The sequence below is a fragment of the Mus musculus genome, chromosome 13 (assembly GCF_000001635.26).
Source record: "Mus musculus strain C57BL/6J chromosome 13, GRCm38.p6 C57BL/6J".
In the NCBI taxonomy this organism is placed as follows: Eukaryota; Metazoa; Chordata; class Mammalia; order Rodentia; family Muridae; genus Mus; species Mus musculus.
Window position 1 is genome coordinate 58962931 of NC_000079.6, and position 26143 is coordinate 58989073.

General features: G+C 44.3%; 1 protein-coding gene across 5 annotated transcripts in view; it reads left to right on the forward strand.

Moving 5' to 3' along the window:
* Nucleotides 1-26143, forward strand: part of Ntrk2 (neurotrophic tyrosine kinase, receptor, type 2) — a 327499-nt gene that overhangs the window by 156459 nt on the left and 144897 nt on the right. For all 5 annotated transcript variants that reach the window (XM_030247188.1, NM_001282961.1, XM_006517149.4 and 2 more), the window contains exon 13: nt 22872-23060. In XM_030247188.1, coding sequence (XP_030103048.1) covers nt 22872-23060 — 189 coding nt within the window. The remainder of the gene's footprint in view (nt 1-22871; nt 23061-26143) is intronic.

Sequence of the window (26143 nt, forward strand, 5' to 3'; positions counted from 1 at the left end):
AGAGAAACAAACCCATCTGAGGTGATCAGGAGACAGCTTCTGAAGTGAATCTGAAGAGAAAGCTGGGAAGAGGCAAGGCATTGACAAGACACAGAGGCAGGTCCATGGGAACACAGAGCTACCAATCACAGCTTCAGTTGCTAGGACATGAGACTGGGGAAAAGGTAAGCCTAGAGCTGGTTGAGTCTGGCTGTGCTATGCTGTAAAGCCATTGGTCCATGTGCCTGGGAACAGGGATGTGTCTCAGTGGCTTTTCAGAGAGTTTGTTTTCCCCTGGCTGTGTCAAGGAAAATGGATGGGGGGGGGTGCAGGGGGCAGGGACAGGGACAGGGACAGGGACAGGGACAGGGAAATGGGACAAGGGTAGAACAGGTCCTGGCAGCAAATGAGTGAGACCTGGAGAAGCCTAGTCGGAGCAGTGGCTGGTGCCACAACAGAAGTAAACCAGCTTGGAATACAATTAAGTTCTCTGTGTCAGTTACTTTCAGATTACCGTTGATTAAAATACCCAAAGAAAGATCTTAAGGGGAGAAAGGATTGAATTTGGCTCAGTCTTACGTTGGAGGGTCCATCCATGCTCACTAGGACCCCCAGGCTTGGGAGAGCATCCTGGCAGCAGGAGTCAGTGTGGAAGGATGAGAAGCAGAGAGAGAATACTGATGCGTGAAGGGTCAAGGCAAGATATCACTCCTGAGGACACGTGTCTGTTGGCCCTCCTGTGAGCCCCACCTCCCAGTGATGCTACCAAGTCAGGAACCTGTCAAGGAATGAGTCCATTGATTAAGTCAGAGGTCTCAGGGCATAATCTGGACAATGACTAACCCCCACCCATTTTTTAAAAATGCAATCGACTTGACAATCAAAATCAACCACGAGAGTTTTGATGTTACTAAGCATGCTGTGGCTTTCTCCCATGAGCGGCATAAATCAAAGAAGCCTAATAGAGGAAAAATGAAGGCAGGGATAGAATGGACCACTGATTCCTGTCTCACTGTGTTGCCCACGGCTGGCTAAGCTTTAGATCCCACTTCTCTGTGAGCTCACTGCTGTGAGTCCCTGCATTTCTGAGAAGGCATCAAAGAACATGGTTGTAGTGAGATGTACCACACCTGACAGGCTGGGAGGAGGGGTTAGGCAGAAACGGAAGCATTCCTGAAGATGATATTTGTAATTTCTTGGACAAAACAAAACACCCAAAACTGTGCAAGAAGATTAAATACTAAGCGAAGAAAGAATGTCTCAGTTTATACAATTCCCAGCTTCATGGCTGACTTTAATCCTTCTAACTTCTAAAGTTGCTGGTGTTTAACCGCAGAGACACAAGCCTCCAAGGCTCAAGGATTCCTAGTGAAGAGTGATATCAAGGGCTAGCAGTTAAACCTGACACAGCATTTACTTATCTGAAAGGGCATTTTCCTATATTCTTATAACTCCAGAAAACAGTCTTCCTGAAGTCTAATGGGTGGAGAGCAATCTCTCCCAGCAAAAGCTGTATTTCTAAATCATTTAAAAAGAGGCAAGTGGAAATTTAATTTCAAGCAAACACTTTTATTTTCCTTTGAAGTCAGTTCATTTTTCTTGAATCTTTATTTTCCCCAGAAGCACCCTTCACTTAGTGTTTTAAGAAGAAGTGTTTACTGCCAAAGTCCTTATAACGCAGAGGGCCTACAGCGCGCCTGAAGATTGGGCTTAGATGATCTATATTAAAGATGATAAATCATTTTCCACCCTTCCATAACATTTTCTTCTCTCCGGCTCCTTTCCTCCATTTAACTCATGTGCCTAGCTGATTAGTGGCCCGTCTCCCCTGTCACACTTTAATCCGGTGCCTAGGTTTCATTTGCCTGCCAGTAGCAATAGCCAATAAATTAATCATGCAGCCACACAAGCCCAAGCCTGTGCACACACAAGCTGCTGCCCGCACAAAACCGCCCATCAAAAGCCAGGCAATTCTGAGCCTTCGTTTACCCAGTACCCTCAAGACTCACATCGTTCCCAGCCATTGGAGGTGCCAACACTCATTTCTTCGTAGGCCTGGGCTGGGGATAGAGAGGACTCTAATTAATGCATTCATGAGATCCTACTGAATCAGCAAGCCCCTTAAAGGCACAACACACACAAACAGGCAGCTGCAGCTTGTTGGGATTCAAAACAACAACAAAAGAGCTAGTTAAATATTTGAATAGCTGGAGTATATGTCTATTCATTCCCATGGAAGTTGCTAAAATAGGCCGTCCTTCCATCTCCAGAGGACTCAAAGTCATTGAAAACTCAGCGCCATTGAAGAGCGGGACATCTCCATTTCCATAGCAGGCCAGGCCAGCTCCAGTGCTAATAAAGTGTGGGTTTATAAACGAACTCCAGAATATGGTAGCTATTTGCTCTGGCCTCCGGGGATGCAGAAGTAATTCTCTGAAAATAAGACAACTATGGCCTTGCCTCTCTATTAGTTTGGCACCTTGCAGTTGCAATCGGTTTGAACAACAGTGAGGATTTATTGCTTCAACATAAATATATCATCAAGGACTAGGCTTGACCTAGGGCCAAAGCCCTGAGGCCAGGATATGTCTTTTGGCTCCTTTTCATTGGTCACCTCAATGTGGAGACAAACTTGAGGATTCAAATCTGTTTCCTGTGTTCTAGCATCATGCGTCTATTGCTGGCATCAACCTTCAAACACATTTCCAAGGTTGTGTTTCCGTCCGGTCAGCTTTAGTCATAGACCCGTTCTTGAGCCCTTGAGGGCAAAGATGGAGTTAGGTTGGTTTATTATTCATGTCTGAGCCGTCGGTTGTGCCTGGCATCATCCTGGCTCTTTGTGGGTGGGGCAGAAAGCTAGACAAAGGTTCTTAGCTATGAATGAGGAACTGGATGTAGGGTGTCCATCACAGCAGCAGGCCAGGGATGTGGCTTGGTAGGTAGAGAAATGGCCTGGCAGGTATGAAGCTCTGAGTTCAGTCGTCAGCACTGGGTAAATGGTGCAAGTTGGCTCACACTGTATTGCCATTGCTTGGAAGGTGGAGACAGAAGAAGTTCAAGGTCATTGTGGTGGTTTGAATAGGGTTGGCCCTCACAGACTCAGAGATTTGAATGCTAGGTCAATAGGGAGTGGCACTATTAGAGGTGTGGCCTTGTTGGAGTAGGCGTGGCTTTGTTGGAGGAAGTTGTCACTGGGGGTGGGTGGGTTTTGAGGTTTCAGATGCTCAAGACAGACCCTGTCTGTCTGTCTGTCTGTCTCCTTGCTGCTTCCTATCTATCCAGATGTAGAACTCCCAGCTCCGTATCCAGCACCATGTCTGCCTGCACACACCATGATGATGATAATGGACAAACCTCTGACCTGTAAGGCAGCCACTATTAAATATTTTCCTTTATAACAGTTGCTGGGGTCAAGGTGTTTCTTCACAGCAATAGAAACTCAAGCTAAGACAGACATCCTGGACTACATTGTGAATCTGAAGTCAGCCTGGCTTATATGCTACCTCTCTCAACAACAACCAAAAAGAAAACTCATTCTGTTCAGGCTGCTGTGACAAAGTGGAGAAGCCAGGGAGATTAAACGCCGGATGTTTGCTCTCCTGTGGTTCTAGAGGCTACAAGTGCACAAAGCACTTGCCACTTCAGTCCTTGTCCTGGTTTGCAGATGCTCACTTTCTTGCTGTGTCCTCATGTGTCCTGTTCTCTGTGGTTCCTGGAGTGATTTGAATGAGGAGTGTCCCCGACAGGCTCAGATACTCAAATGCTTGGTCACAGTTGCAGTTGGCAGTGCTATTAGCAGATGGTAGAACCTTTGGGAGGTAGACCTGTTTGTGTGTGTGTCTGTGTGTCTGTGTGTGTGTGTCTGTGTGTGTGTCTGTCTGTGTGTGTGTGTGTCTGTGTTTGTGTCTGTGTATGTGTTTGTGTCTGTGTATGTGTTTGTATGTGTGTCTGTGTGTCTCCGTCTGTGTGTGTCTGTGTGTGTGTGTTTGTGTGTGTGTGTGTGTGTGTGTGTATGTGTGTGTGTGTGTGTGTTTATAACCTCCCCCTGCTTCCTGTGCAGAGCTTGCTTCACTGTTGCATTGAGGCTGTGAGAACACAGCTTGCATCTCAGGTGGCCACCCCTGCAGCTCGCTGCTGTGAGCTTCCCAGCCAAGATGGGTTTGTATCATTCTGGAAGCATGGGCGGCAGCAGTAGCAGCAGCAGCAGCAGCAGCAGCAGCAGCAGCAGCAGCAGCAGCAGCAGCAGCAGCAGCTCTTCCTCCTGCACATTGCCTTGGCTGTGGAGTTTTAGCTCAACAACCAAGGAGCTCTGATGCTTCCTTTTATAAGGGCCCTCGCCCTCCTGAATTAGGGGTGACTCTTAGGATCCCTTTATCTCCAAATGTAGTCATATTAGGGGTGAGACTTTCAACATGATCTTATGCATGTCGAGTTCATTCCATAATAACCGACAAAAGTGTAATCCTGACATTTCTATTTAATGTTGATTTGGGTGAGGCTTTAGGGGTTTTTTGTTTTGTTTTGTTTTAGTCCCCCCCCCCCCGCCCCACCCTTTAAGAATAAATGTGCTTAAGTAGCTTCTAGCACACACTATGAGAAAGGAGCAGTTAGCCATTCATCCATTAGGCTACATGTACTTAATTACATGAACTGGAGGACCAGGAAGTTTCCTTACAAAGGGTATTTGGTTTGGGCTCTGCTATTGCCAATCACCTGGCAAGAACCTTCTTAGAACATGATTTCTGAGTTCGAGGCCAGCCTGGTCTACAGAGAGAGTTCCAGGACAGCCAGGGCTACACAGAGAAACCCTGTCTCAAAAAAACAAAAACAAAAACAAAAAACAAAAACAAAACAAAACACAAAAACAAAAACAAAAAAACCCAAAAAAACAAAAAACAAAAAAAAGAACACAGCTTTTGGTAGTGATTTAATGAAAAGATTTTTTTTCAAGAAAGCCTAAGACTTGAGACAGAGTTGGACCCTGGACATTGCAAACAGCGCTGGTCGGGTACAGTTCAGTTACCTACCTTCTGCATCCAAGTCAGTCTCTGACTTAAAACCTGTCACATTGTCCCCATATAACAACGATATACAGCAAATCAATTATCAAAGGCTGATTCAGAATAAAAGCTCAGGAAAATTGGCCAGCCCAGTAGGGCCCTTCCGAGAAAGGTGTTTTCCTTCTCAGTGAGTGACACGGAGCATCCATAGAGTTTTAAAATAATCTTATCTTTTGAGGGTATCACATAATGTATTTTGATATTATTTACCTGTTCCCCACCTCCTCCCAGATGCCCCTCCACCTCCTTATCTCTGTCTACTCAAATCCACGAACACCCTCTCTCCCTGCCTTCCCTCTCCCTCCCCTCCCCCCATCAAGTCTATTTTGTATGAGATAACTAATGTTGGGCACGAGGCCTGCCTTGGAGCGTGGCCAGTGCACCAGGTGTCAGACCAACCGCTGAGGATAATGGGCTTTGCCTCTACCAGCAGCAATCAGATGCCAAAGCTCCTGAGCTAGGGGTGGGGCTTTGTGGCCACCTTCTCCATGTTGGGATGTCGTCTGGCATGGCTTGTGCCCACTATGAGAACTACTGAGAGATTGTGTGTGCATCTACTCTACTATGTCTGGAAGCTCTGTTTCCTTGAAGTCCTCTATCACCTCAGGCTCTGACAAACGGTTCTTTCTCTCTCTCTCCCATCCACATGGGTCCTCGAGCCTTGAGGAGAGGGGTGTGGTATAGACATCCCATCTAGTGTTGAACATGCCCAAGTCTCTCATTCTCTGCCTGTGGGCCAGCTCTAGGTCTCCAGTGAAGCTTCTCCCATATGGGTTGAGTTGAGTGATAAACTGATCTACTGATATAGTAATATGTCATTAGGGACTGCTTCATTGCTGTGTTCATTTCACAGAAATTGTAGTAGGTTTTCCCCTAGGAAGCATGAGAGTTCTCACCTCAAGATCCTTGGCTTCATTGTTAATGTAAGACATGGATTCCATTTTGTAGAGTGGGCCTTTAAAAAATTGGATATTTCCATAGATGTGAATGTCTTTAAGATGATTTAATTGGAAGTGAAGCTATACCTTTTGAAACATAAAAGACCATCTCCCCTCCCACCATGCAATCAATGCACATGGGTAGAGGGGCATGGGCTCACAGCAACTGTCTCTAGAACCAGGAGCTCAGGATACTGCTGTCTGGACATGAGACATTGTGTGTCACCCTGGCAAGGACCAGAGGAAGTGAGGCACCCTGTTGAATCTTAGTCTTCTGCCTGGGATCCCCATGCTATGTCTTCCAACTTTGCATAAGCAGAAACAAACTTCAGGGTAGGAGGTGAGGGAGCCCAGGTCTCTGCAGAGAAGAGAGGTGAGCAGGTGGTTATCTAATCCAATCATGGACATCTTATGCCAAACTTGGTGAATACTGCAAGGTCCTGGTTGGAAGTCATCATCTTTGTTTGTTTGTTTTTGATTAGCTCTTTATGGACTGCCTACATTTAATCAAGCCCTGTATTTGATGCTTAGAGTGCAGTAGGAAGATTATGTGTTTTATAAAAATGTATATGTGTGTGTGTGTGTGTATAAACATAAAATTAGAGGGGACAGTTAGAATAGCTAGGTAGACAAGTAAAATGTGGAGGCCATCTATGAATCTATGACAGGGAAAGCACAGGTGTCTCAGAAATACAGGAACCAGGAGGCAACAGTACAACAGTTTCCACTGTTGTCTGCCTCCTTTAGAACATTTCATTAGTGGCTTTGGGACATTTATTGGGTATCTACATGTGGAAAGTACTCAACTTAATTGTATTGTAATTGTTATGAAGCTCATGGCAAAGGATATTGGGTGGAGTAGCACAGGAATCCTTAAACTCTAACTAAAAAAATAGAATTGTATAAATACAGTGAACCACGTGATACTTATGGCAAGAAACAGCCCAAATATGTACTAATTTTTTTTTTAATTTGAAGAATCAAGAAGCATTTCCTGATGAAATAATTTTTCATTTGTCAGAATGAATGGAACTTAATGGTCAAAGGTAGAGTTTGAAGGTCACATTTCAGGAATAAAGACACCGAATTTACCAGGCAGAGAGGTAATGTGGCTATTCTATTCTCGTTACATTTTTATACTGTTTGGAACCCATCAGGCAGCCAATGGGTAGGGCTTAAGCAAATCAATAATAAGTAGGAAGAGTCATGGCATGCTTATCTGAAGAGTGTGGACTGGAATCAGAGAAGTTTGGACACAAGTCACGGGCTGACACAGCTGGAGTCAGATCCTGTGGCCGGGTCTAATCACAAGAGGTAGTTCTATTGGTGGCCGGGAGAAGAAGGTTCAGAGACAGCCTAAGCAATCGCAGTGTGTCCATAAAGAATTGGTGAATCAATGACTTAGTCCCAAGACAGAGTCTGAGTCCAGTTCCTGATGGTGATGGTCCTAACGATGATAGCAATGATCTTGTATTCCAGAGAGAAGAAACGACATGATCAGGTAACTCGGATCTTTGAGGAGTATCAGAGAAGCTAAGACAGAAAGGATTGCGTGCCTTTGCATAGGCAGTCTGTGATCTGTTTTTTAAAACAGGTCCCGAATTATTTAGAATAAATTCCAACCTTTCTACACTCTAACCTAGGTCTGGGCTTCTCAATCTTGTTATCATTAGCACCTTAGTTTTAGTTCTGCACTGCATGGACTGTTCTATGTATCTGGAATCTTAGGGTATAGACTTGGGTATCAGCTCAGGCAGAAACTGTGGGTCTTAGCTTCTGTACCACAGGAACTTCTCCTAGGCACTGTGGTGATGTAGCATTTCTGGCTTCAAGCCATCAGATGTATAGAACACATGCCCTCCACTTCACCCCAGCATGGGGACAACCTAAAATCTCTTCATGATCTCTTTCCACTGGAGGCAAAATTACTCCCACTCTGAGACTTCCTGACCTGATAATTTTGATAATTTTTCAGAAAATCCATGACCCTTAAAGAACACTCTGGCCATTTAATGGGGAAGGGTAAAATGAGAAGTGACTTTTCTCTCATGGGTCTGGCTTTCTTTTACTGACCAAGGGTAGCCACCTCAAGTGACCCAGCAGAATAGCCAGCCTGTTCAATGGCATCTTGCTTTAAATGATAGGTTTTTGTTGGGTTCTACTCACTATTTATTCAACATTTTTGCCTTTTTAAGTGCATAGAATTCTATTTGTTTGGTTTCACAGTGAAGACTTCCAAATAAATAAAGGGTATCCAGCTATAAGATTACATCCTAGCTATTACCATACAGTTCCTGGCCTTGGGTAGAATCAACGAGAAACACGTCTTGTAGCGTCTGGATACCTCACTGTGCACAGCCCTCTCCTGTAAAATCCCATACAATACAGAAAGCTCCCCTCACGGTTCCCTGCATTAGTGGCAACAGGTGATGATCCTGAGGGACTGAAAACAAATTTCTATGTTACATGTATGATCTCAGCAATAAAACACTAATGAACCAGCAAGACTGTAAAGCGGAGTTGTGAGGTACCTTCCTTCCTTTGAAAGGTCTCAGTAACAAGGTAAGAGGGACTGGTCTGAGCATGTCCTGCAGGTCTGACTCACTGTTTGGGTTCTCCATGGAAACCCAGTCTCAGGGGAATTTGTCATAAATTGTTTGCCAGGCTTGTTGTTCTCTTAGAGGGGCCACTAGCATTGCTTCTAAAGTGAGTTCTTTGTGAAGACTTTGCTCTAAATTACTAACCGGCAGTGCTTTGAAGAGAAAGGGAATTGGAGCGTGTGTGAGGCCAGCATTAAGAGGGGGTCAGCAGGAAAATGTGTGAGCGCAGACAGACGTCACCTGCCTCCCCTTAGACAGCCTGTGGCAGCTGAGAAAGTGTTCTCAGAGCACTCTGAGCTCTCACTGGGGTACTCAGGAAAGAGGCAAAGCTTTGAGTTCACTCTCTCATGTCTGTCAAGCCTTTTTATTAGGCTGGGGCAGACCCTGCTTCGATCCAAACCCAAGCCTGGAGCATTAGGAGCCAGAGCTGAGGGGTCCCACCTTTCACTCACCAGGGTGGAACATTGTGGCCTTTGTTGTAGAGCTTTCTGGAATTTGCAGTTGATTTGAAAAACCCAGCACTTAATTGTCGGTGACTTGAGAGGTAAACCCCGCTGATTTTCTTTTGAAATAGTTCGTTGTGTTCAGAATGGAAGAGAAAAATAAGAGCCAACCATTTTTCTTCAAAATTAGTTGTTTGAAATATGGGACTGGGAGACCTTGCTGTGTCTCACACAAGATGAATTTCATCCATTCCCACTGGAGGCTTCTGGACTTTAAATCTCCCAGGCTTTTGTTTCAGCATATTATTATTATTTTTTTAAACGTGGCAATAAATGCTGATCGAGTTCCCCTAATTAAAGTAGTATCTAATCTCTAGTAAGCTCCTGTCACACAGCAAGTATTAATGAGCACAGTTTTAAAGACTGCTTCTGCAGAGCACAGGCTCTCCTCCTAAGAGGAGACCTAAGGACTATTTTTTTCCAGAGAAACTCTAGGCCGGGTGCCTGGATGCTTTTTCTTTAAATTGCACATGACGTCACATTTCCCAGATGCCAGGCTCAGGAAAACGATGCAAGGTCAAGTGTCAGTGCTCTTGGTGTGTGTCCCTGATGTGTGTATCTCTAGTGTTTATGGGACACTGAAGCTTGTTGGACTCACCTCCCAATGTCTTTCTCTATGGAGGAAGAACCAGTCTAAGATGGGACCCGAGGCTCACTCAGGATCATGCTGGATACTTCCTGTCGTGTCTGGAGAGAGCCAGTCCTCCTTGGCATCTAGCCCAGGGTCTCCATTCCACATCACTGCCTGAAGTGCTGGCTTCCGTATATCTCTCACCCTTAAACAGTGAACCCTCTCAGTACACATGCAGGTCTGCTCAGGACCACACAGATACCAACGTCCTCAGAGATCACATCTCTTTTATGTAAAAGGGCATTGTATTTGTACTGAACCTGAGTACAACCCTCCACATAATCAAGTCATCTCTCTAGATTACTTATAATGTCTAATATAATGTAAATTCTGTATACATGTCATACTATAGTGTTTAGGAAATAATGGCCAAAATATATTAAGAATATATATATGTATATGTATATGTATATACATATATATATATATATATATCTTCAGCTGGAGATTGGTTGACTCCTCAGGTACAGGACCTACACATTCAGATGACAGGCTATGCTGTGTTCAAGTCCCTTTGCAGGTCCACAGTGAGTCAGGAAGTCACTGTACTAGCAAAGCATAGTGGGTTTATGTTGGGTTTGTAATTTATGCATTGACATTTTCTTATACTTTTAATAATTTATACCATTGTGTATTAAAAACTATTGCTGTGCGCATCACTTCCAAGGTTATGGCAACTCTACAGCGAGCAGTGAACTACACAAGCTGGCTTCCTATAGTATGGTATGGTATAATATAGTATAGAATGGTATAGTGTAGTATGGAATGGTATGCTATAGTATAGTATAGAATGGTATAGTATGGTATGGTATGATATTTTATGGTTTGATATAGTATAGTATGGTATGGTATGATATGGTATGGTGTAGTATGGTATGGTATAGTATAGTATGGTGTGGTATAGTATGGTATGGTATAGAATGGTATGGTATAGAATAGAATGGAATGGTATAGTATGGTATAGTATGGTATAGAATGGTATAGAATGGTATAGTATAGTATAGTATAGTATAGTATAGTATAGTATAGTATAGTATAGTATAGTATAGAATGGTATGATGTAGTATGGTATGGTATGGTACGGTACGGTACGGTACGGTACGGTATGGTATGGTATAGTGTAGATTCTCAGGGTCCCAGTCATCCTCTCAGTTGTCACCCTCCCTGCACAAGCTGATCAACATGTTCCCAAATGCTCACTGTAATTTGTGCATCCATAATGAGACATCTTGGAGATGGAACCCATTTCCAAACACAAAGTTTATTTTTCTGTCACATAACATTACATACATGTTGCTTGGAGGCAATTTTATCCATTATTGTTAGCGTGCCTGGATTTGGGCTACTATTCAGCCTGAATATAACATCACATCTGCAGTTCTTCCCTGCTGTGAGGCCAGAGCTCAACATCAGGATGCTGATTAGGGAGCATTTTAAGTGCCGTGCTTAGGAGAGTGGTGGACTAACCAGTAGCTGCCCACAGCATGCTGCAAGCACACAGAGACTCTCTGTGCAGAAGCCCCAGGTCATAGCAGCTGGCAGCTGGAGGGAAGGTCTTAGCTTCTGTCCTCTGAGTCCAGGTGACTCTGAGGTTCTGGCTACACCATTATTCAAATCTCCAAATGGGGACAAGTCAATAGAAAGTGAGTGATTGGAGCTGGGCTAGGAGGGACTCAGACCGAAGTGAAGGGGAGGGGTATGATATGTGGACCCACAGTTGAATACAAGTAGACCAGAATAGGATGCAAACAGCAGGAAGTGGCCCCTATCTGTTCATTCATCGAAAATTCAGAAAAGGAGGGCAGAAAAGCAAATCACATCGCCCTGGAGTGACAACCAGACACCTATAAAATTACAAGTAGTTGTCAAAGGGTTGAAATAATTGATTTATACTTGAAAAATAATCATTCCAGAAGCACTGTGGTAAGGAGACTGCAGGTGGCCAGAGAGAGCAGAGAAACTGAATTAGAAGGGTCACAGAAAGAATGAAAAAGAAAAGATGGATAGGTCTCTCAGCACTCAGCCCAGATGCTGGCAGAGGATGGATTTAAGTCAAGTACAAACACAGAAGACCTGCCTGGTCATCTCTGTCTTCCTCCTGGTCATCTCTGTCTTCCTAGCATTTTTTTTTTGTATGCTAGTGGTTGTTAGCATGTTGGAGAAGTCACCTGAACCATAGGGAAACCTATGTGCTTCATCTCCAGAATAGCACAGATATGAACAGACATAGAATTTTGAATGTGAGGCTTTGGCACTTTGGTACTCTTGAGGAGGCATTGAGCTGATACGTGTGTATACATCTATCTCTTCTCGTACATGTGCATCTCTTTGTCTATGTGCATCAGTTAGGATCAGTTCTTAGTGCTGTAAAGAGTCCCCAGAGCTGAAAACAGATCAAATATGATAATGTGATTCTTGAACAGGGATACAATGTGTGTTTGGGGGCGGTGATTGCCCCCCCAAAAGCTCTAAGCTTTCACATCCACACGTAGTTCTTCTTTGGAACAGCCCAATGTGGTCTTCAGGTCATAAGAACCTAGTTTGCCTCTGTCTTCTGCATTCTGGACAGGGTGAAGGGCACATTGGGCAGGTGGCAAGTGTGGAGACTTTGTGTGGCCAGGCCTTACACTGGCTAGAAATGGATTCTAGAGCTATAACTAACCGCAAAGGCATCTGAGAAACATAGTCTAAGGGGTAGGAATGAAAGAAAAAAATATTGACTTCAAGGGTTTCAACCATACACTTTGTCTTTATCACAGAGAAAATTTGAAAGTTACTTTATGTGCATAGATGTTTTGCCTGCACATATGCATGTGCCCTATGTGTATGTAGGTCTCTGTGGAGACCAGAAGATATCAGACACAGATGACATCTTGGAATTTGTGAGCTGCCATGTGGGAGCTGGGAGTGAAACCTAGGTCCTCGGGAAGAGCAGCCAGTGGCTCTCTTGGCCACTGAGCCATGTCTTCTAACCTGGGAACTGATTACTGATGTTTTCCTTGGAGAACAGTGGGAATGATGAAATGAGGAGGAAGCTCTCTTTGTGCCATGGCATTCAGAATCAGCTACACGCAACCCAAACGCTCTTCCTAGTCTACGATGGGACTTTTGTTTATAATATCCACGTCCACAAGTAAGCAAGGTGGGGCTGAAGTGGAAACCTAGCCCTGAGCTACAGTCTTCTGAGACCAGAGGAAGTAGAAGTAATTTGAAACCAGCTATTAGTTAGTTGACTGCAGAAAGGGAACTGCCAGCACGGAGACCCTTTACTCCACGTCCCCTCCACGCCTGTGGCCAGCAGACCTGCGTTTGGAGGTAGTCAACTCATGGTCCCTGAGATGCCTGCACTGAATTCAGTGCCCTCCCTCAGCTAAGCATCCTGGAGCTGCCTCCTTCCTGTGCCCTCTGGGAGAAGGCACAGCCTCTGGAAGTAGAGACAGGAGCAGTTCTGCTGCCGAGTATTGAGTTCATCTCCCCTACCCAACCCCCACAGTGATGGATGTGTAGTTCTTGCGGATGAAGTGTAGCGAGATAATGGCGTTTACAAATTTTAATTTCTGTGGAGTTATAAGATCTGGAAACTAGTAATTTTTTTCTTTCCATATACAAATGTGATTCTTCTGAAATATAAAAGGCATTCTGGAAACTGGGGTGTCTCGAGGTCAGAGCCGTTGGAAAGCTGATGCCGAGGTCTTGTGTGGCTGGGATCTGCAGGGATGGTCAGATTTCATCCATTTGCCCGTTTCTGGCTCCTTTCTCTGACTAGCACTTTGGTTATGAATACTTCCCTTTCAACTCCGTAAATCCTAACTGTTTCCTTGGAGAGATGTTTGGAAAACGGATCTTTCCTGCTCTTTAGTTTCTTTCATTTCTGCTCTGTCTCGGAGTTGCTGATGTACTGATGTGTTATTTTTTCCACTCTCTGGTCAGCTTTTTCCAAAAATCGTTAGAGTTTAACTGGTTAATTTCCTAATAGAATCCAAAAGGGACGAAGCCTTTATGGTGACTGTACCCACTTTACTTTTGAGGGAGCCCTTCATTCTGATGTGAATAAAATGTCTCATACAACAGAAAGTAAAAGAAAGCTGGAAAGGCCCCAGTCTCCATGGGTGAGCCACCACAAGAAAGTGAGAACATTGCTTTTGTTTTAGATTACTGCTTCAATCCATCAAGAAGGAGCTGTTGGATGGCCAGAGCTTCTAGGAGAATGGCAATCACTCCATCTCTCTGAAGCTCTTGCACTTCTCTGGCTTCAGGGACCCCAGTGCTTATATTCTCAGGGAAAGGGATTATGGGAACGGTGACTGAGGTGGGGAGGGGAGCAGTCATTAGGATGTAAAGTGAATTTAATAAAGAACTCCTTTTCCCTTCTTCATTGTGACCGTGCCCCTTCTAAGTGTAGACGTCAGCAAGTCAGGAATAAGCTTATCTAGATTTAGCAGCAGTTGGGTACTCTTGTTTGTGTTTGTGAATGAAAAATGAGCAGTGTGTAATTTCCACCCAGCCCCACCTCCCTTCTCCAGTTCCCTAGGGGCCAGGACAAGCACATTTGACCACTCTGAGCTCCAGAGCATCCTACCATCCCTATGCTTCCATTACTCGGCTTTCTGTCTCCATAACAAAATCCCTGAGCGATCTGTTTAGAACAGGTTGACTGTGACTCATAGTGTATGCCCGTGACATCTCCAGTCACCTCTCCATGGCTCTGTCTTCAGTGGCTGGTGGGTGGGCATTGAACAGCATATCCTATCAAGAAGTCACAGCTGAACAAAACTGCTCACCCCCCTTTTTTTTTATCAAGTTAACATCCTGGGGCCCCACAATTCTGAAGGGCACTCTCATGAAAGACCCGAGATTCTAGCATTAGGCTCCACCTTTTAATGGTACCACTACTCTTTAGCAGCCTTACTCAAGTGGTCAAGCTTTTGGACACACAAGGACCCTACACACACACGCGTGCGCGTGTGCACACACACACACACACACACACACACACACACACACACACACACACACACACCTTTGAGCCTAAAAAATTAAAAGTCCCCTCTCATTTTTTCCCAAACACCAAAGTAGGGAATTTTGCCCCAACTTCTTATCTGGGATTTGCGTCTAAGAAGTTTCCATTTAGTGCTGTAAAGTTGTTTCTGTTCTGGGTTCCTTCAGGACCATACGGACAGTGCCAGCCAACCCCTCACTGTCTTCAGCTGGAAGCTGTGTAATTCCCTCCCCAGGCCCCCTTAACTGGTAGTTGATCTCTGGTTCCCTAACTCTGCCGTCTCCTCTTCTCTACCTCACACCAGGTCAGGTTATGGTTTCTCAAGCCTTCATTTCTCTTTAAACCTCTAGGCCGGTCTCTTGCTCTTCATCTTTCTCTCACACAATTCTGATTCTATCCTGTAGCCAAGACATCCTGTCTGAGATTAGCTGATCCAGTGTCTTCCTGGTCCAAGACTGCTGACACTTTAACTGACCCAGTGTCTTCCTGGCCTGAGATTGCTGACACTCTTGTCTTGTTTCAAGTCTAATATCCAACTATGTTGGAAGCTCAGTGCTCTATGAAGCACCAATGGTATTCATGGTCACCTGGCTGGTAGGAGCGGTGTCTTCTCCTGTCATTGAATGTCTTCAGTGAGTAAGGACCTAGAGAAAGATGCCAAGTTCAAAATCTGAAGTGTGACATCTACCAAATGCTGTCAATTCAGAAACAGCTTAAATGGGCATCAAAAGTTGGGAGAATCTATGTTACACTCTGTGCTTGTCTTATTCTAGTCTGTGCTGTAGAATTCAGAACTGTGTCTCCTGAAACCTCATCTCTCCTCGAGGATGGAGTGGCTTCTCCTCACCTGAGTCCCACACACTCAGAAATACTTCTAGGATGGCTGGCTCTCTTTCCACCAAAAGTCCCTTCTGGCAAATCCTGAAGCTATCACTCTTTGAAGTCTCTGCTCTGACAGTTGGCTTAATAGCTGCTAATAATATTTGACTGTATAGAAAACCAAAGTAATAATAATATCCCCAAATCTGGTGAATTTTGGCAGCTCTGAATATGGAAAAGGCAACTTTAAAAGACAAAAGAAAACCAGATTCTCTGAACAGTCCCCTATCTGTCACTACAGTATGGAGTGACCTCTGAGAGTCTGGCTCCTTGTGAGCAACTTCAGGGGGATTTGTAATCCAGAAAAGATATGGCTGAAGAGCAGGTGGGCACCGGGATTATTATGGGGGCTGCACAGGAGGCATTCCTACACTTGTCTTATCTACAGTGTTCTTTGACACACTCACACAAGGCAGCGCATGTGAGAAGCATGGTGGTGATGATTTCAGGGCCTCAGATGGGGGTCACAGACAGTCACGCTGGCACATTGGACTGGAGCTCAACTATAGACACTTCACTTAATACATTGTTGCTAAAGTGAGACTCAATGAGACTTGATACATCTCAACTCCACGGTTCTGACCGAGTCTGTCCTCTTAGTAGGAATTCTATTAACAGGATTTACCATACTGCAAGGATGTTTGAAGAGGGGAAGAGCCCCTCAGGTATATAGGATGATCAGTGCCGCTGTGTTGGTTGTAAATTAATGAGGAGAAGTAATCTGAAATGTACAGCCAGGGAGAGAGGAATGTTGACCTTTAATGGGTTCTCTGCTGAAAAAGAAAGGTAATGGAAGAATTACTCAAATAAAAAAGAGAATTCTTGAAAAATGCAATCATCTGTTATTTTATTTTTAAAAAGATAAGTCAAACAAATATCTAGATGCAGAGAAGGTAGTTTGGTGGTGGAGCACTTGTCTAGCTTGTGTGAAGGCCTGGGTTTGATCCTCAGAACTGTCAAAAAAAAAATGCAGAGGGTCTCTCCTGGGCCAAGCTTTCGTCCATTTGGAAGGATTTAGATGAAGGTCACTAACCCTTTTCAAAAGTCAGCTTTGCGCAGAGGCCTTAGCTCAGCTCTTGCTTCAGGCCCTCGGGTTTTACTTTCCTGCATCTCGATAACTAAGTAGCGGAATAAATAAATATCAGCTTAGGTTGCAAGCCCAGCATGCAGGATGCTGGGAAAGCAAAGCCTAAGCCTGAGCCTGAACCAGTCAGGGCCGCAACTTCGTGAGGTATCCCTGAGAGTGCAGGGAGATTTCACCGCAACGTTTCACTTAACTGAGTTCTCAGACCTGGTTTTAACCTTACCTCACCATGAAGATCACCGCAGGGCCCAGAGCAAAGAAGCAGATGACTTAGACTCAGCTCCTTTACTGGCCTCACAGCCACAGATATTTTCTGTCGTACAGGAAACGTTTGCTTGGAACCCAATGGTTCCCTAAGGCACGTGGGCTACCCCAGCCATGGCGGCAACACCGCCCCCAACCCCCACATTTTGTGTTGCTCTTCGGCTTCCGATAAGATCTGTTTTCTCATCTTTTTTCACATGGCTATAGAGCTGTGTCACATTCTTCAAATGCTTCCGGAGTCTTCACACCCGACGCCTGTCCTAGATGATTTCTTCCCTTGCCTGAAGGAGGAACGGAGCAAGCCAAGCAACAGCTCAGAGCCCTGAACCCCGGGTTTGGGCGTGCTTCCTTGGAAGGCAGGCTGTTGTCTCTTACCTGATCCGAGCTTCCATGTTCTCCAGATGAAAGACAAATGTTTACACAGAAATCTGAAACCTCGCTTCTAGGTGTCTGAGAGGATATCTTGTTCTCCTGGGGATTTTAGCTTTAAAACGTTTGTTTGTTTGTTTGTTTGTTTGTTTGTTTGGTGGGGAGGGGCATTACTGAGGGCATCTGATTGTCTCCTGTTTCCACTTCTTTTTCGAAGTTTATTTTATGTTTTGTTGTGGTTTGCCGATGTCTCATGGTTTGGCATTGGGAAAGTAAAGTCAAGACAAGGTGTGGGGAAGTGGTCACTCCTCTGGCTTTCCTGGGCTCAGTCGCTTGACTCACAGAACCCACTCAGGTTCCCTCATTCCTCACGGGTCTTCCTCTTCTTTTCTATCTTTCCAGTTTTTGACTGGTTGAAGCAGAAGACCCAGGTTTTGTTGTTGTTGTTGTTGTTGTTGTTTTTTTTTCTTTCAAAAGGTATTGCTTTTGCAAACTGTGTAGTAAGTAGGCTTGCCCATTGAAGCTGATTTGCTTTTAATCCAATGGGCGTGTCAACGGCTGTCTGTTCTAGGCAGTGATGAGCTTTGAAGGTTTAAGACACAGAGTAGATGTACATCCGTGCCATGCACCGTTGGCTGAGCAGGCAAGCTTGGGCAAGTTTGGCTCTTAACTTTGTTCTCTTGGCTATGGTGCAGTAGAGTTCTGAGCTGGAGAATTAGCTGTTCATTTGTGATGATTTTTTTTTCTCTCTCAAAAACAGACTTCCACATCCAGACACTGTGATTTGTGCTTGATTGCTTTCTGTCCCCTGCATTCAAAGCAAGTGCGGACAATTGAAAAGCAAGGCGTGTGTTTCGAGGTTGGGATGCAGATGGTATCGCTCGTCGTTAGGACGCAAGTCAGGTGTGATCTCTCAGGACTTCCACTCTCTTGGTATTTTCTGTGACTACAAAGACAAAGAGTGCAAGTTGGGCGGGCAGCTTGAAAAGATAGTTTTCTATTGTTCTTCTGGATTTCTGAAATATGGCCATTGCGGGTAGATTCTCTGGTGCTGTTCCTTTCATAGCAACATTGGCTCTAGGTAAGACTTCTAAATAGTGGATGTACATAAGGAAGCCACCCATTTGTGAGCTATCTGCCCCACCACCTGTCATTTAAGGAAGCCTGCTTCCTTTACATTTTGTCACTGACACGGGACTTTGTGCGGTGAGACATTCTATAGCAGTGCCTGTCCAGTGACCCACATATGGCACCGGGGATGAGCTCACACTGAACTGAGACAGTCCATCTAGAAAAATCCTGGAGGGGAAAAATGTCATCTTAAAGTAGCCTCAAAGCTTCTAATGCAAAACATGTCCCAAATGGAAGGAAAGCAGACACCAGACCTAGTTGGAGCACCACTTGGAACTCCAGGATCATGGGTAGCTCCCAACAGGCACATTTCAGAAACAGCCAGAGACATTACAGAGTTGTCCCTTCTAGTGTGGTCCATAGGGTTCCCCCTGTTACAGGGATGTGTGTGCTGAGGAAGGTGAGCCATCCTATCTCTACAGTACTGGATGATGCCGTCTCCCTTCCCCTAAACAGCTAACCACACTACCCCCTCAACACTTTCAAGACACCTTTAACTACAGAAGGATGCCTAGAGAGATTCAAAAGTACGTTTCCTCCTCTTAAGTGGCAGCGTAGATTGCTCTTCAGGATGTCCCAGGCACAGCCCACCAGAGGCTTTTGTTGTACCCATCAAGTATGCAGAAGCCAACAGTTTAGGAGACAGGACCACCATGAAAGAGAGCTTATGATGGAGAGTTTCCAAAAGAAAACATGTGGCTGTGCAGGGCAAGTGCCCCACCCCCACCCCACTCGACCCCTATCAGTCAGGAGGTGGAAGCTGCAAGGAGATGAGGGGAAGAGTCTTATTGTTTCCATGGGGAGGAACCAGGGACAGAGGGGACAGAAGGGCTGGCTGATTGCAATAAACCCACAGGCTCCGCATGTCCATGCTTTCCCGAATTCTCTGGACTTTGAATGATAGGACAGTTGGATAGTGACCTGGAAGATGAAGACCACACAATGAGGTGACTGGGGATGTGGCCTGTGTTGGCCTGTGTGTGGAAGATGAACTGGTGGCCAGGGCGTTTACTCTATCTAGAGGCTGAGCAGCAGCTCGCAAGGGCCAACGCACCAGCCCACAAAAAAGAGAGAGCCCGGGCAAGGCGTTTGTTTGCTTAAGAGTAGGAGTCCCTCCCTTCTTTGAAGGCATTGTTGGAATTGAGAAGAAAACTTATTTCCCAGATGGCCATTTTAATCACTGGAAAACATGTTTGGTTAGACTTAGAGACATCTAAAAAAAAATCAAATATATATGATATGCTGTCATGTAGCTCTGATGAGACAAAGTTGTCTCTCTGTACTTCTTTTAAAATTTTTTCATATTGAAATAAAAATTAACTAAAATGTTTCCATGTATTATACCTCCTGTTTATCAGCCTTGTCATCAGAACTAACTACCCCAAAATCCACTAGCTGTGTACACTTCTAGCAATTTAAAACGTTGTGTCGGTATTATAGTACAGTTTTCAAGTTCTCATGAGTTTCCCCTAACAAGCTGTGATGTGTGTCTGACTTCTGTCTCCTTCTTTGTGATGTCTGCTCAGCCACGCACACAGACACACAAAGACACAAATCGTAAGACACGCACAGGCTGCTGTCAAATTATATAGACATTCATTGTCCCCATCGGGAGCTTTTCTCCCCTCCCAACTTCGCTGTGCTCTGCGTTCCGTTATATTAAAATGTTCGTAGAAAAGACGGTCTTAATTCCCACAACCTTGGCAGCCATATCAATCTTCCAGGCTTTGGAGAAAATCACTAATGAAGGGAGCGGCAGTTGCATTAATATTCCTCTGACGAATTGTTGAGGTTTGTGATACTCCATTCGTCAACGGTGACTTTCTGTGAAGTGAAAAGGCTTTTGAAACTTTGTCTCGTTCTCTAGCAGCAGAGGATGGAATTCATGCTCTTCTGTGTGCATGACCACCATGTCCTTTGCTCTCATCCCTTTCCACTAAGTCAAATGAGGGGGTGACGATTAGCTAGTGCATCGGAGGATGAAGAGTGTGCTTTGATGAGTGCGGTGGGTTCTTGGAGAAGTCTCCATTGTCTTCTACTCAAAACACATAGCACTGCTCTGATTCTCACGGTCAAACTGGGGCCAGAGAATAACCGAAGTCAACGTGTTTCTAATTATGGTTGAGGCTCCAAGGAGTTTTGTCACAACACGTGGAGTATTTGACGATGACAGCTTCTCCATCTCTGGGGGTTCAAGGTGGAGCCTAGGATCTTTTGAGAAATATGTGGCCTTGACTGAACCTCCCATGGGAGTTCCGAGGGTAGCAAGCTTTGGTAGCTGGTAACCTTACAGAAGGAACCAGCTGCTCTGGGGACCTAGAGAGAGAGAGAGAGAGAGAGAGAGAGAGAGAGAGAGAGAGAGAGAGAGAGAGTCAGCAGCAGGAACACTTTACTGACAATGTGCAGAAATGCATGCAGAGCGCATCTTCATCCCCATCACCAGCTAGAAGCTGAGTGAGCCAGGCTTGTGAGAAAGCAGATCACAGAGCAGAGATGGCTGGGGATATTAGTAAGAACTTGTCCTTGCAGCTGTTCTTGGCAACACTTCCACTGTTTTCATACACAGATGAGCAAGACATAAGATGAGCATAGCCAACCGGCAGGCTTGCCTTGGCTATGACTGTCACCATGGCTTCTAAGTTGGCTGTGTGAGGGCATGTTTGCAACGTTAAGCCAGAGCATATTATTAAACACAACTTAAACACACTCCCATTGAGAGACTGCTTTTAAAATCACCGGTAATAGCAGTAGGTCCCCCCCCCTCCCCCAGCATACTTTGTTTGAGACACAAACTAGCTGGGGATTGTCCAATTGTTATCACTACAAACTATAATAGTCCCCATAGGGAGGAAAATGGATCTTGGAGTTCGGTGGGTGGATTATCATTATATTGAATAGGGATTCAGACTGTATCAGACTCTGACAAAACAACCTTTGTTTTTGTAATTGTTTTACATGGAAGTAATTAAGGATGAGGAGAAAGTGGAGAAGACACGGAGGTACTGATGCATGCTGGGGCGGGGGTTGTAAACACACACTCCTGGCTGGGAGAGTAACACAGACTTCTCTTCCCTAGCAAGGATTTGCCTCGCCTGGGTGTTCGGTTCTTCCCTCTCACTCTGCCTTACTCCATCCTTGCTCCTTTCTGTCCTGTCTTCTTTGGGGACAACTTGCTCATTTTGTACACTTCACACGCACATGCACATGCAACGATCTGTGTCTAAAAGACTTGGCTCCTACGTGTGAAGTGCCTATCCACGCAATGTTCAATGTTCTGGAGTCTTCTCTCCTATGCTTTCATCTTTGAGAACCCACTTTGTTTGGCTTGAGTCGTCAGTAGACATACTGGTTGGACAAAAATTAGTGGGATGAATACAGGAGCGTGGATCTGAGGCACTGGATTAAAAATCTCTTGTGTGAAAAAGACTGCGCTATTTCTATAATATAATGGGAACTCAATAACGTCAAGGTCCCTACCCACTACTGTACGTAAAGCATTTTTAAGTCTAATGCATTTTCATACCTAATCGCACTCCAGTCCCTAATAATAACAACTGGGTACTCTCTAGCACAATCTAGCCCGGACTGTGAGCAGACGCAGAGGCATAAAGAAGGTGAGTGAATTTGTGAGGTTAGGGAACTCAGATCTCCACATTTGCAACATCTCTTTCAGTCCCCAGAGAAACAGGTGTCCTGGGTTTGAGCCAGGAGTTCAGTGACAGGGGGCTCTTAAGGTGTGCATATAACCAAGGGTCCTGGGTTCTGTCACTGCAGGTGCAGTCAGAAAATGGAAATGAAGAAATTGGAACCCTCATATGTTCCTGGTGATTGACTGACAACATTGTGCAGCCACTTTGTAAACCAGCTTGGCAGACTCTCAAAATGTCTTTCCTAGGATTTACCAATCTCACACAAGAGCAATGGAAGCATGTCACCACAACAATGTGTACATGTGTGTCCACAGCTGCAAAATTCTTATAAGTCAATGAGTCCCAAGTTCTTTACTGGGCAGAGGGTCAGATAAGTGGTTCGTGCCATGTCTGTACACTTTAGGATCATTCAACAATGAAAAGGAAGTATTGGGAGGGAGAGAGAGAGAGAGAGAGAGAGAGAGAGAGAGAGAGTTAACCTTTTAAACATGATGCCAAGTGAAAGTCATGAATTACATTGGTTGCACTTGTGTGGAATGCCAAGATTTGTTAACTCAGAGTAGGAAAGCAAATTTGTGCATGTCTGGGGCTGGGAGTAAGGGAAATGTGAGATAAATACTAACCAGGGCATGGGAAATATCTTAAAATTAGATTGTAGTAATAATTGAAACACTGTGAACATACCAAAGCCCAGTGAAATTGCACATTTGGAATTTCAGTATGTGAATTAAAGTTCAACCAAAGCCATTAAATTACAGACTGTCTATGTTTCTTCCACCTCCAGGCCCAGCTTCGGTCATCAGCAACGACGATGACTCTGCCAGCCCCCTCCACCACATCTCCAATGGGAGTAACACTCCATCTTCTTCGGAGGGCGGTCCCGACGCTGTCATTATTGGAATGACCAAGATTCCTGTTATTGAAAACCCCCAGTACTTTGGCATCACCAACAGTCAGCTCAAGCCAGACACATGTAAGTACAGCTGTTTATACTTATCAATCCATTTGCTGCATAGTTGTTTCAATGGTTATGTTTATCAGAGCCTCTGATGATGCTGGCCGGGGGCTGAGGGCAGTGGAATCTTTGAGGATCTGCGCACTCTTTGGCCTCTAGGCTAGATTCTTTCATTTGTCACTTAGGGGGATTCTCAGGGTCTGTCTCCTGCTGGGCTGGGAACTGGGATAGATATGGACTTCTCTTGGAATCCGTTTTCCACAATCATTTGTCAACATGAAGTTGTAATCAAGCATTCTTATCTGGAGAAGGATGGAGACAGAAAGCAGAAGTGTCGTTAGAAATGCACACATATCGTTTACAGTTGACAGGCAATTGATGTAGCGTAAATCTGGCTTATTGAAAGCAATTAAAGCACGCATTCTAGGCAGCCAGGAAGGCTCTGTGTTTCGTACAGGTGGTATTGATTTGGGGGGTAGTTGTGTGTACTTTTCTCAGTCCTAATTTCTAGCATCCTGGGGCCTTGTGATGTCACTACAGTTACATCAAACAGTGTGAGTTGAGTATAAGAAGGAGAATAACTTTTACTTTTAATAATGATGTTAACCCAGCATCCTTTACTGGCAAGGTTGGGCCCATTCTACTGTCTTCTGAGCCACTGACCAGATAGAAAACATGGAGCAAGACCTTAAGAGCAACCGAAAATCTAAAGCATAGTGAACACACAGGCTTTCTTCATTGGGACACAGGACTTCGCTCATATATGAATAAGAGATCTTGGGGTTAAGGCATCAGGTGGTCTTGATCTAGGGGCTCTCTGGCACGGATGAGGTGGCTGTCCTCTGTCTAGCTGCTCCTGCATATCCTGCCTATGTTCTGCTTTACTGCACTCTCTCAGAGGTTAAGGAGGACAATTATAATGTTAGGTTTGAAGACTGATTCTTGGCTGGAAACTCATTGGATGAGAGGGCTGAGCAATGACATCTCTCTGTACATAAGAAACAGCAATCTCTTCTTTCTATTCACTTACATTTATCTCAAGGCATGTTTAAGATTGGAGATGGAACCAAGTATCAGAGATAACAGTATTATAAGTTTGTGACATGTGAGACCAGGCCCCACCAACAATTTTACCTGAGTTTGTTATATGGCATGAGACATATACAAGGATGCTTAAAGACTAGTCTACTCCTTGAACATTAAGTGCGGTTCAAATTCATGATGTAATAACTATGGTATGGCCAAGGGAAGAGGAAATACTGTTTAGAATTAGGCATTCTTGGTAGAGTCTGGCATTGTCAAGGATACTTGAGATGTCTGCTTAGCAGAAATCTCAAATGGCAGCCAAATATGAAGAAAAAGCAAGATACTGCTGTAAGAGAATCTGGGGTCTTTCCCTTAGGAGTATCTTATTTTGACACAACCTTCTCCATGAAGACTAGGCTGTGTGGTACTGCCATCAGCCCAAGGCTGGAGAGTGAAGTTGACTATAACCAATATAAAGTTTTCTTTCCTTCTCAATGGTGGAGAAGTTAGGCTGTGTCATCAAGCAGAGACTGTTGGTCCAAAGTATCCAATAAGAACAAATGAGCAAAAACAATAGACACACTAATATGGACAGAGGCAAGCACAAAGGGTATAGCCTTACACCAAGAACCACAGATAATTAAGGAATGCTGAAAGTGGAAGAAGCAGTCTTTGCTGGGGAAGAGCCTATGAATTGATTATCCAATGCCCAAGGACCAGCCCTGAAAACACATACAATTAACACATAGATTGCAGGTTGTATATATTTAGGAATATATCTCTGTCATCTGTCTGTCTATATCTATCTATGTATTTATGGATCACCTATCTACCTTTATGTCTGCCCATCTGTCTCTCCGTCTGTCTGTCTGTCTGTCTGTCTGTATCTATCCATGTATCTATAGATCTATGGATTATCTATCTATCTATCTATCTATCTATCTATCTATTTATATATATCTATTTACTATCTATATACACACAGACTGATATAGACACATGTATTATATATGATCTGTATATATGTAACAAATTATATATAACAACAATTAATGAAAAAAGAGGCCGTGAATTTGAAAGAGAGCAAGGACTGGGTATTTGGGACAGTTTCTAGGGAGGAAAGGAAATGGGAGAAATTGTAAATTATGTTATAATCTCAAAAGATAAAAGAAGCAATTTTTTGAAAAGAAAGCTTCCTTTATTCACCAGAAGATAATTATGCAGAAGAAGTGGGTGGGTGGCCACAGAGTTTGTGACCCCACTGAAAGTCTTCCCTTGGAGTCCCAAGAGGAAGTTTGCAAGAGTCATCTTTTCAATCGAGAATCCATGGGGATTTCAGAAGATGTTTTGGTTATTTCTGGAGGCCTTTGGTTACGTGGCTTAGCTATGATGTGCCACCCACACATAGAAGGGATAGCTTCTCCTCAGCTTCCAGCCTCTGGCCTGGGCCCTGGAGCACCAAGTCTCTCTGGCTTCCCCTTTACAATGTCTCATCGAGCCCTCTACCCAAACATCCTTCCAGGCTTAGTACTCTCAGACACGTCTTATCTGTTTTCCAGACATTGTCTTTGATGATTTTTGAAAACAGTTTTAAAAAGTACAGATCTCCCATAGATACTCTATCAAAGGGATGGGAACAAAGGAGAACTTACCCTCTCCCACCCTGTATTCATTCCAGTCTGTTCACTGCCTGTGTTGTCCTGTGCTGTGTCTGAGTATGGCCACATTTGACTGTGTGTCTCTGGGGTCTTGCTTAAGTTAAACTTTAGTTCTGGGAAAGCAGTGACTTTACCTGCTACCCTTAACCTAGCACAGGACATAATGCGGTTCTGACATCAACCAGATGCTGACCAGATGTGGCTATCTATTGCTGAAGTATTAGTTACCAGTGGATTTATAACAAAAATTCTACACAGTCCTTTTTCATTGGTTTTATTTCTACCAAACATGTATACACACTGTTTTTTTTTATTAGATATACTTCTAACAAAGTATTAGGCAACTTTACTTAGAAAAATAAGATCTATGAAATCTTCTTTGACTAAACAAGACACAACCATCCCAATTAAGCCATT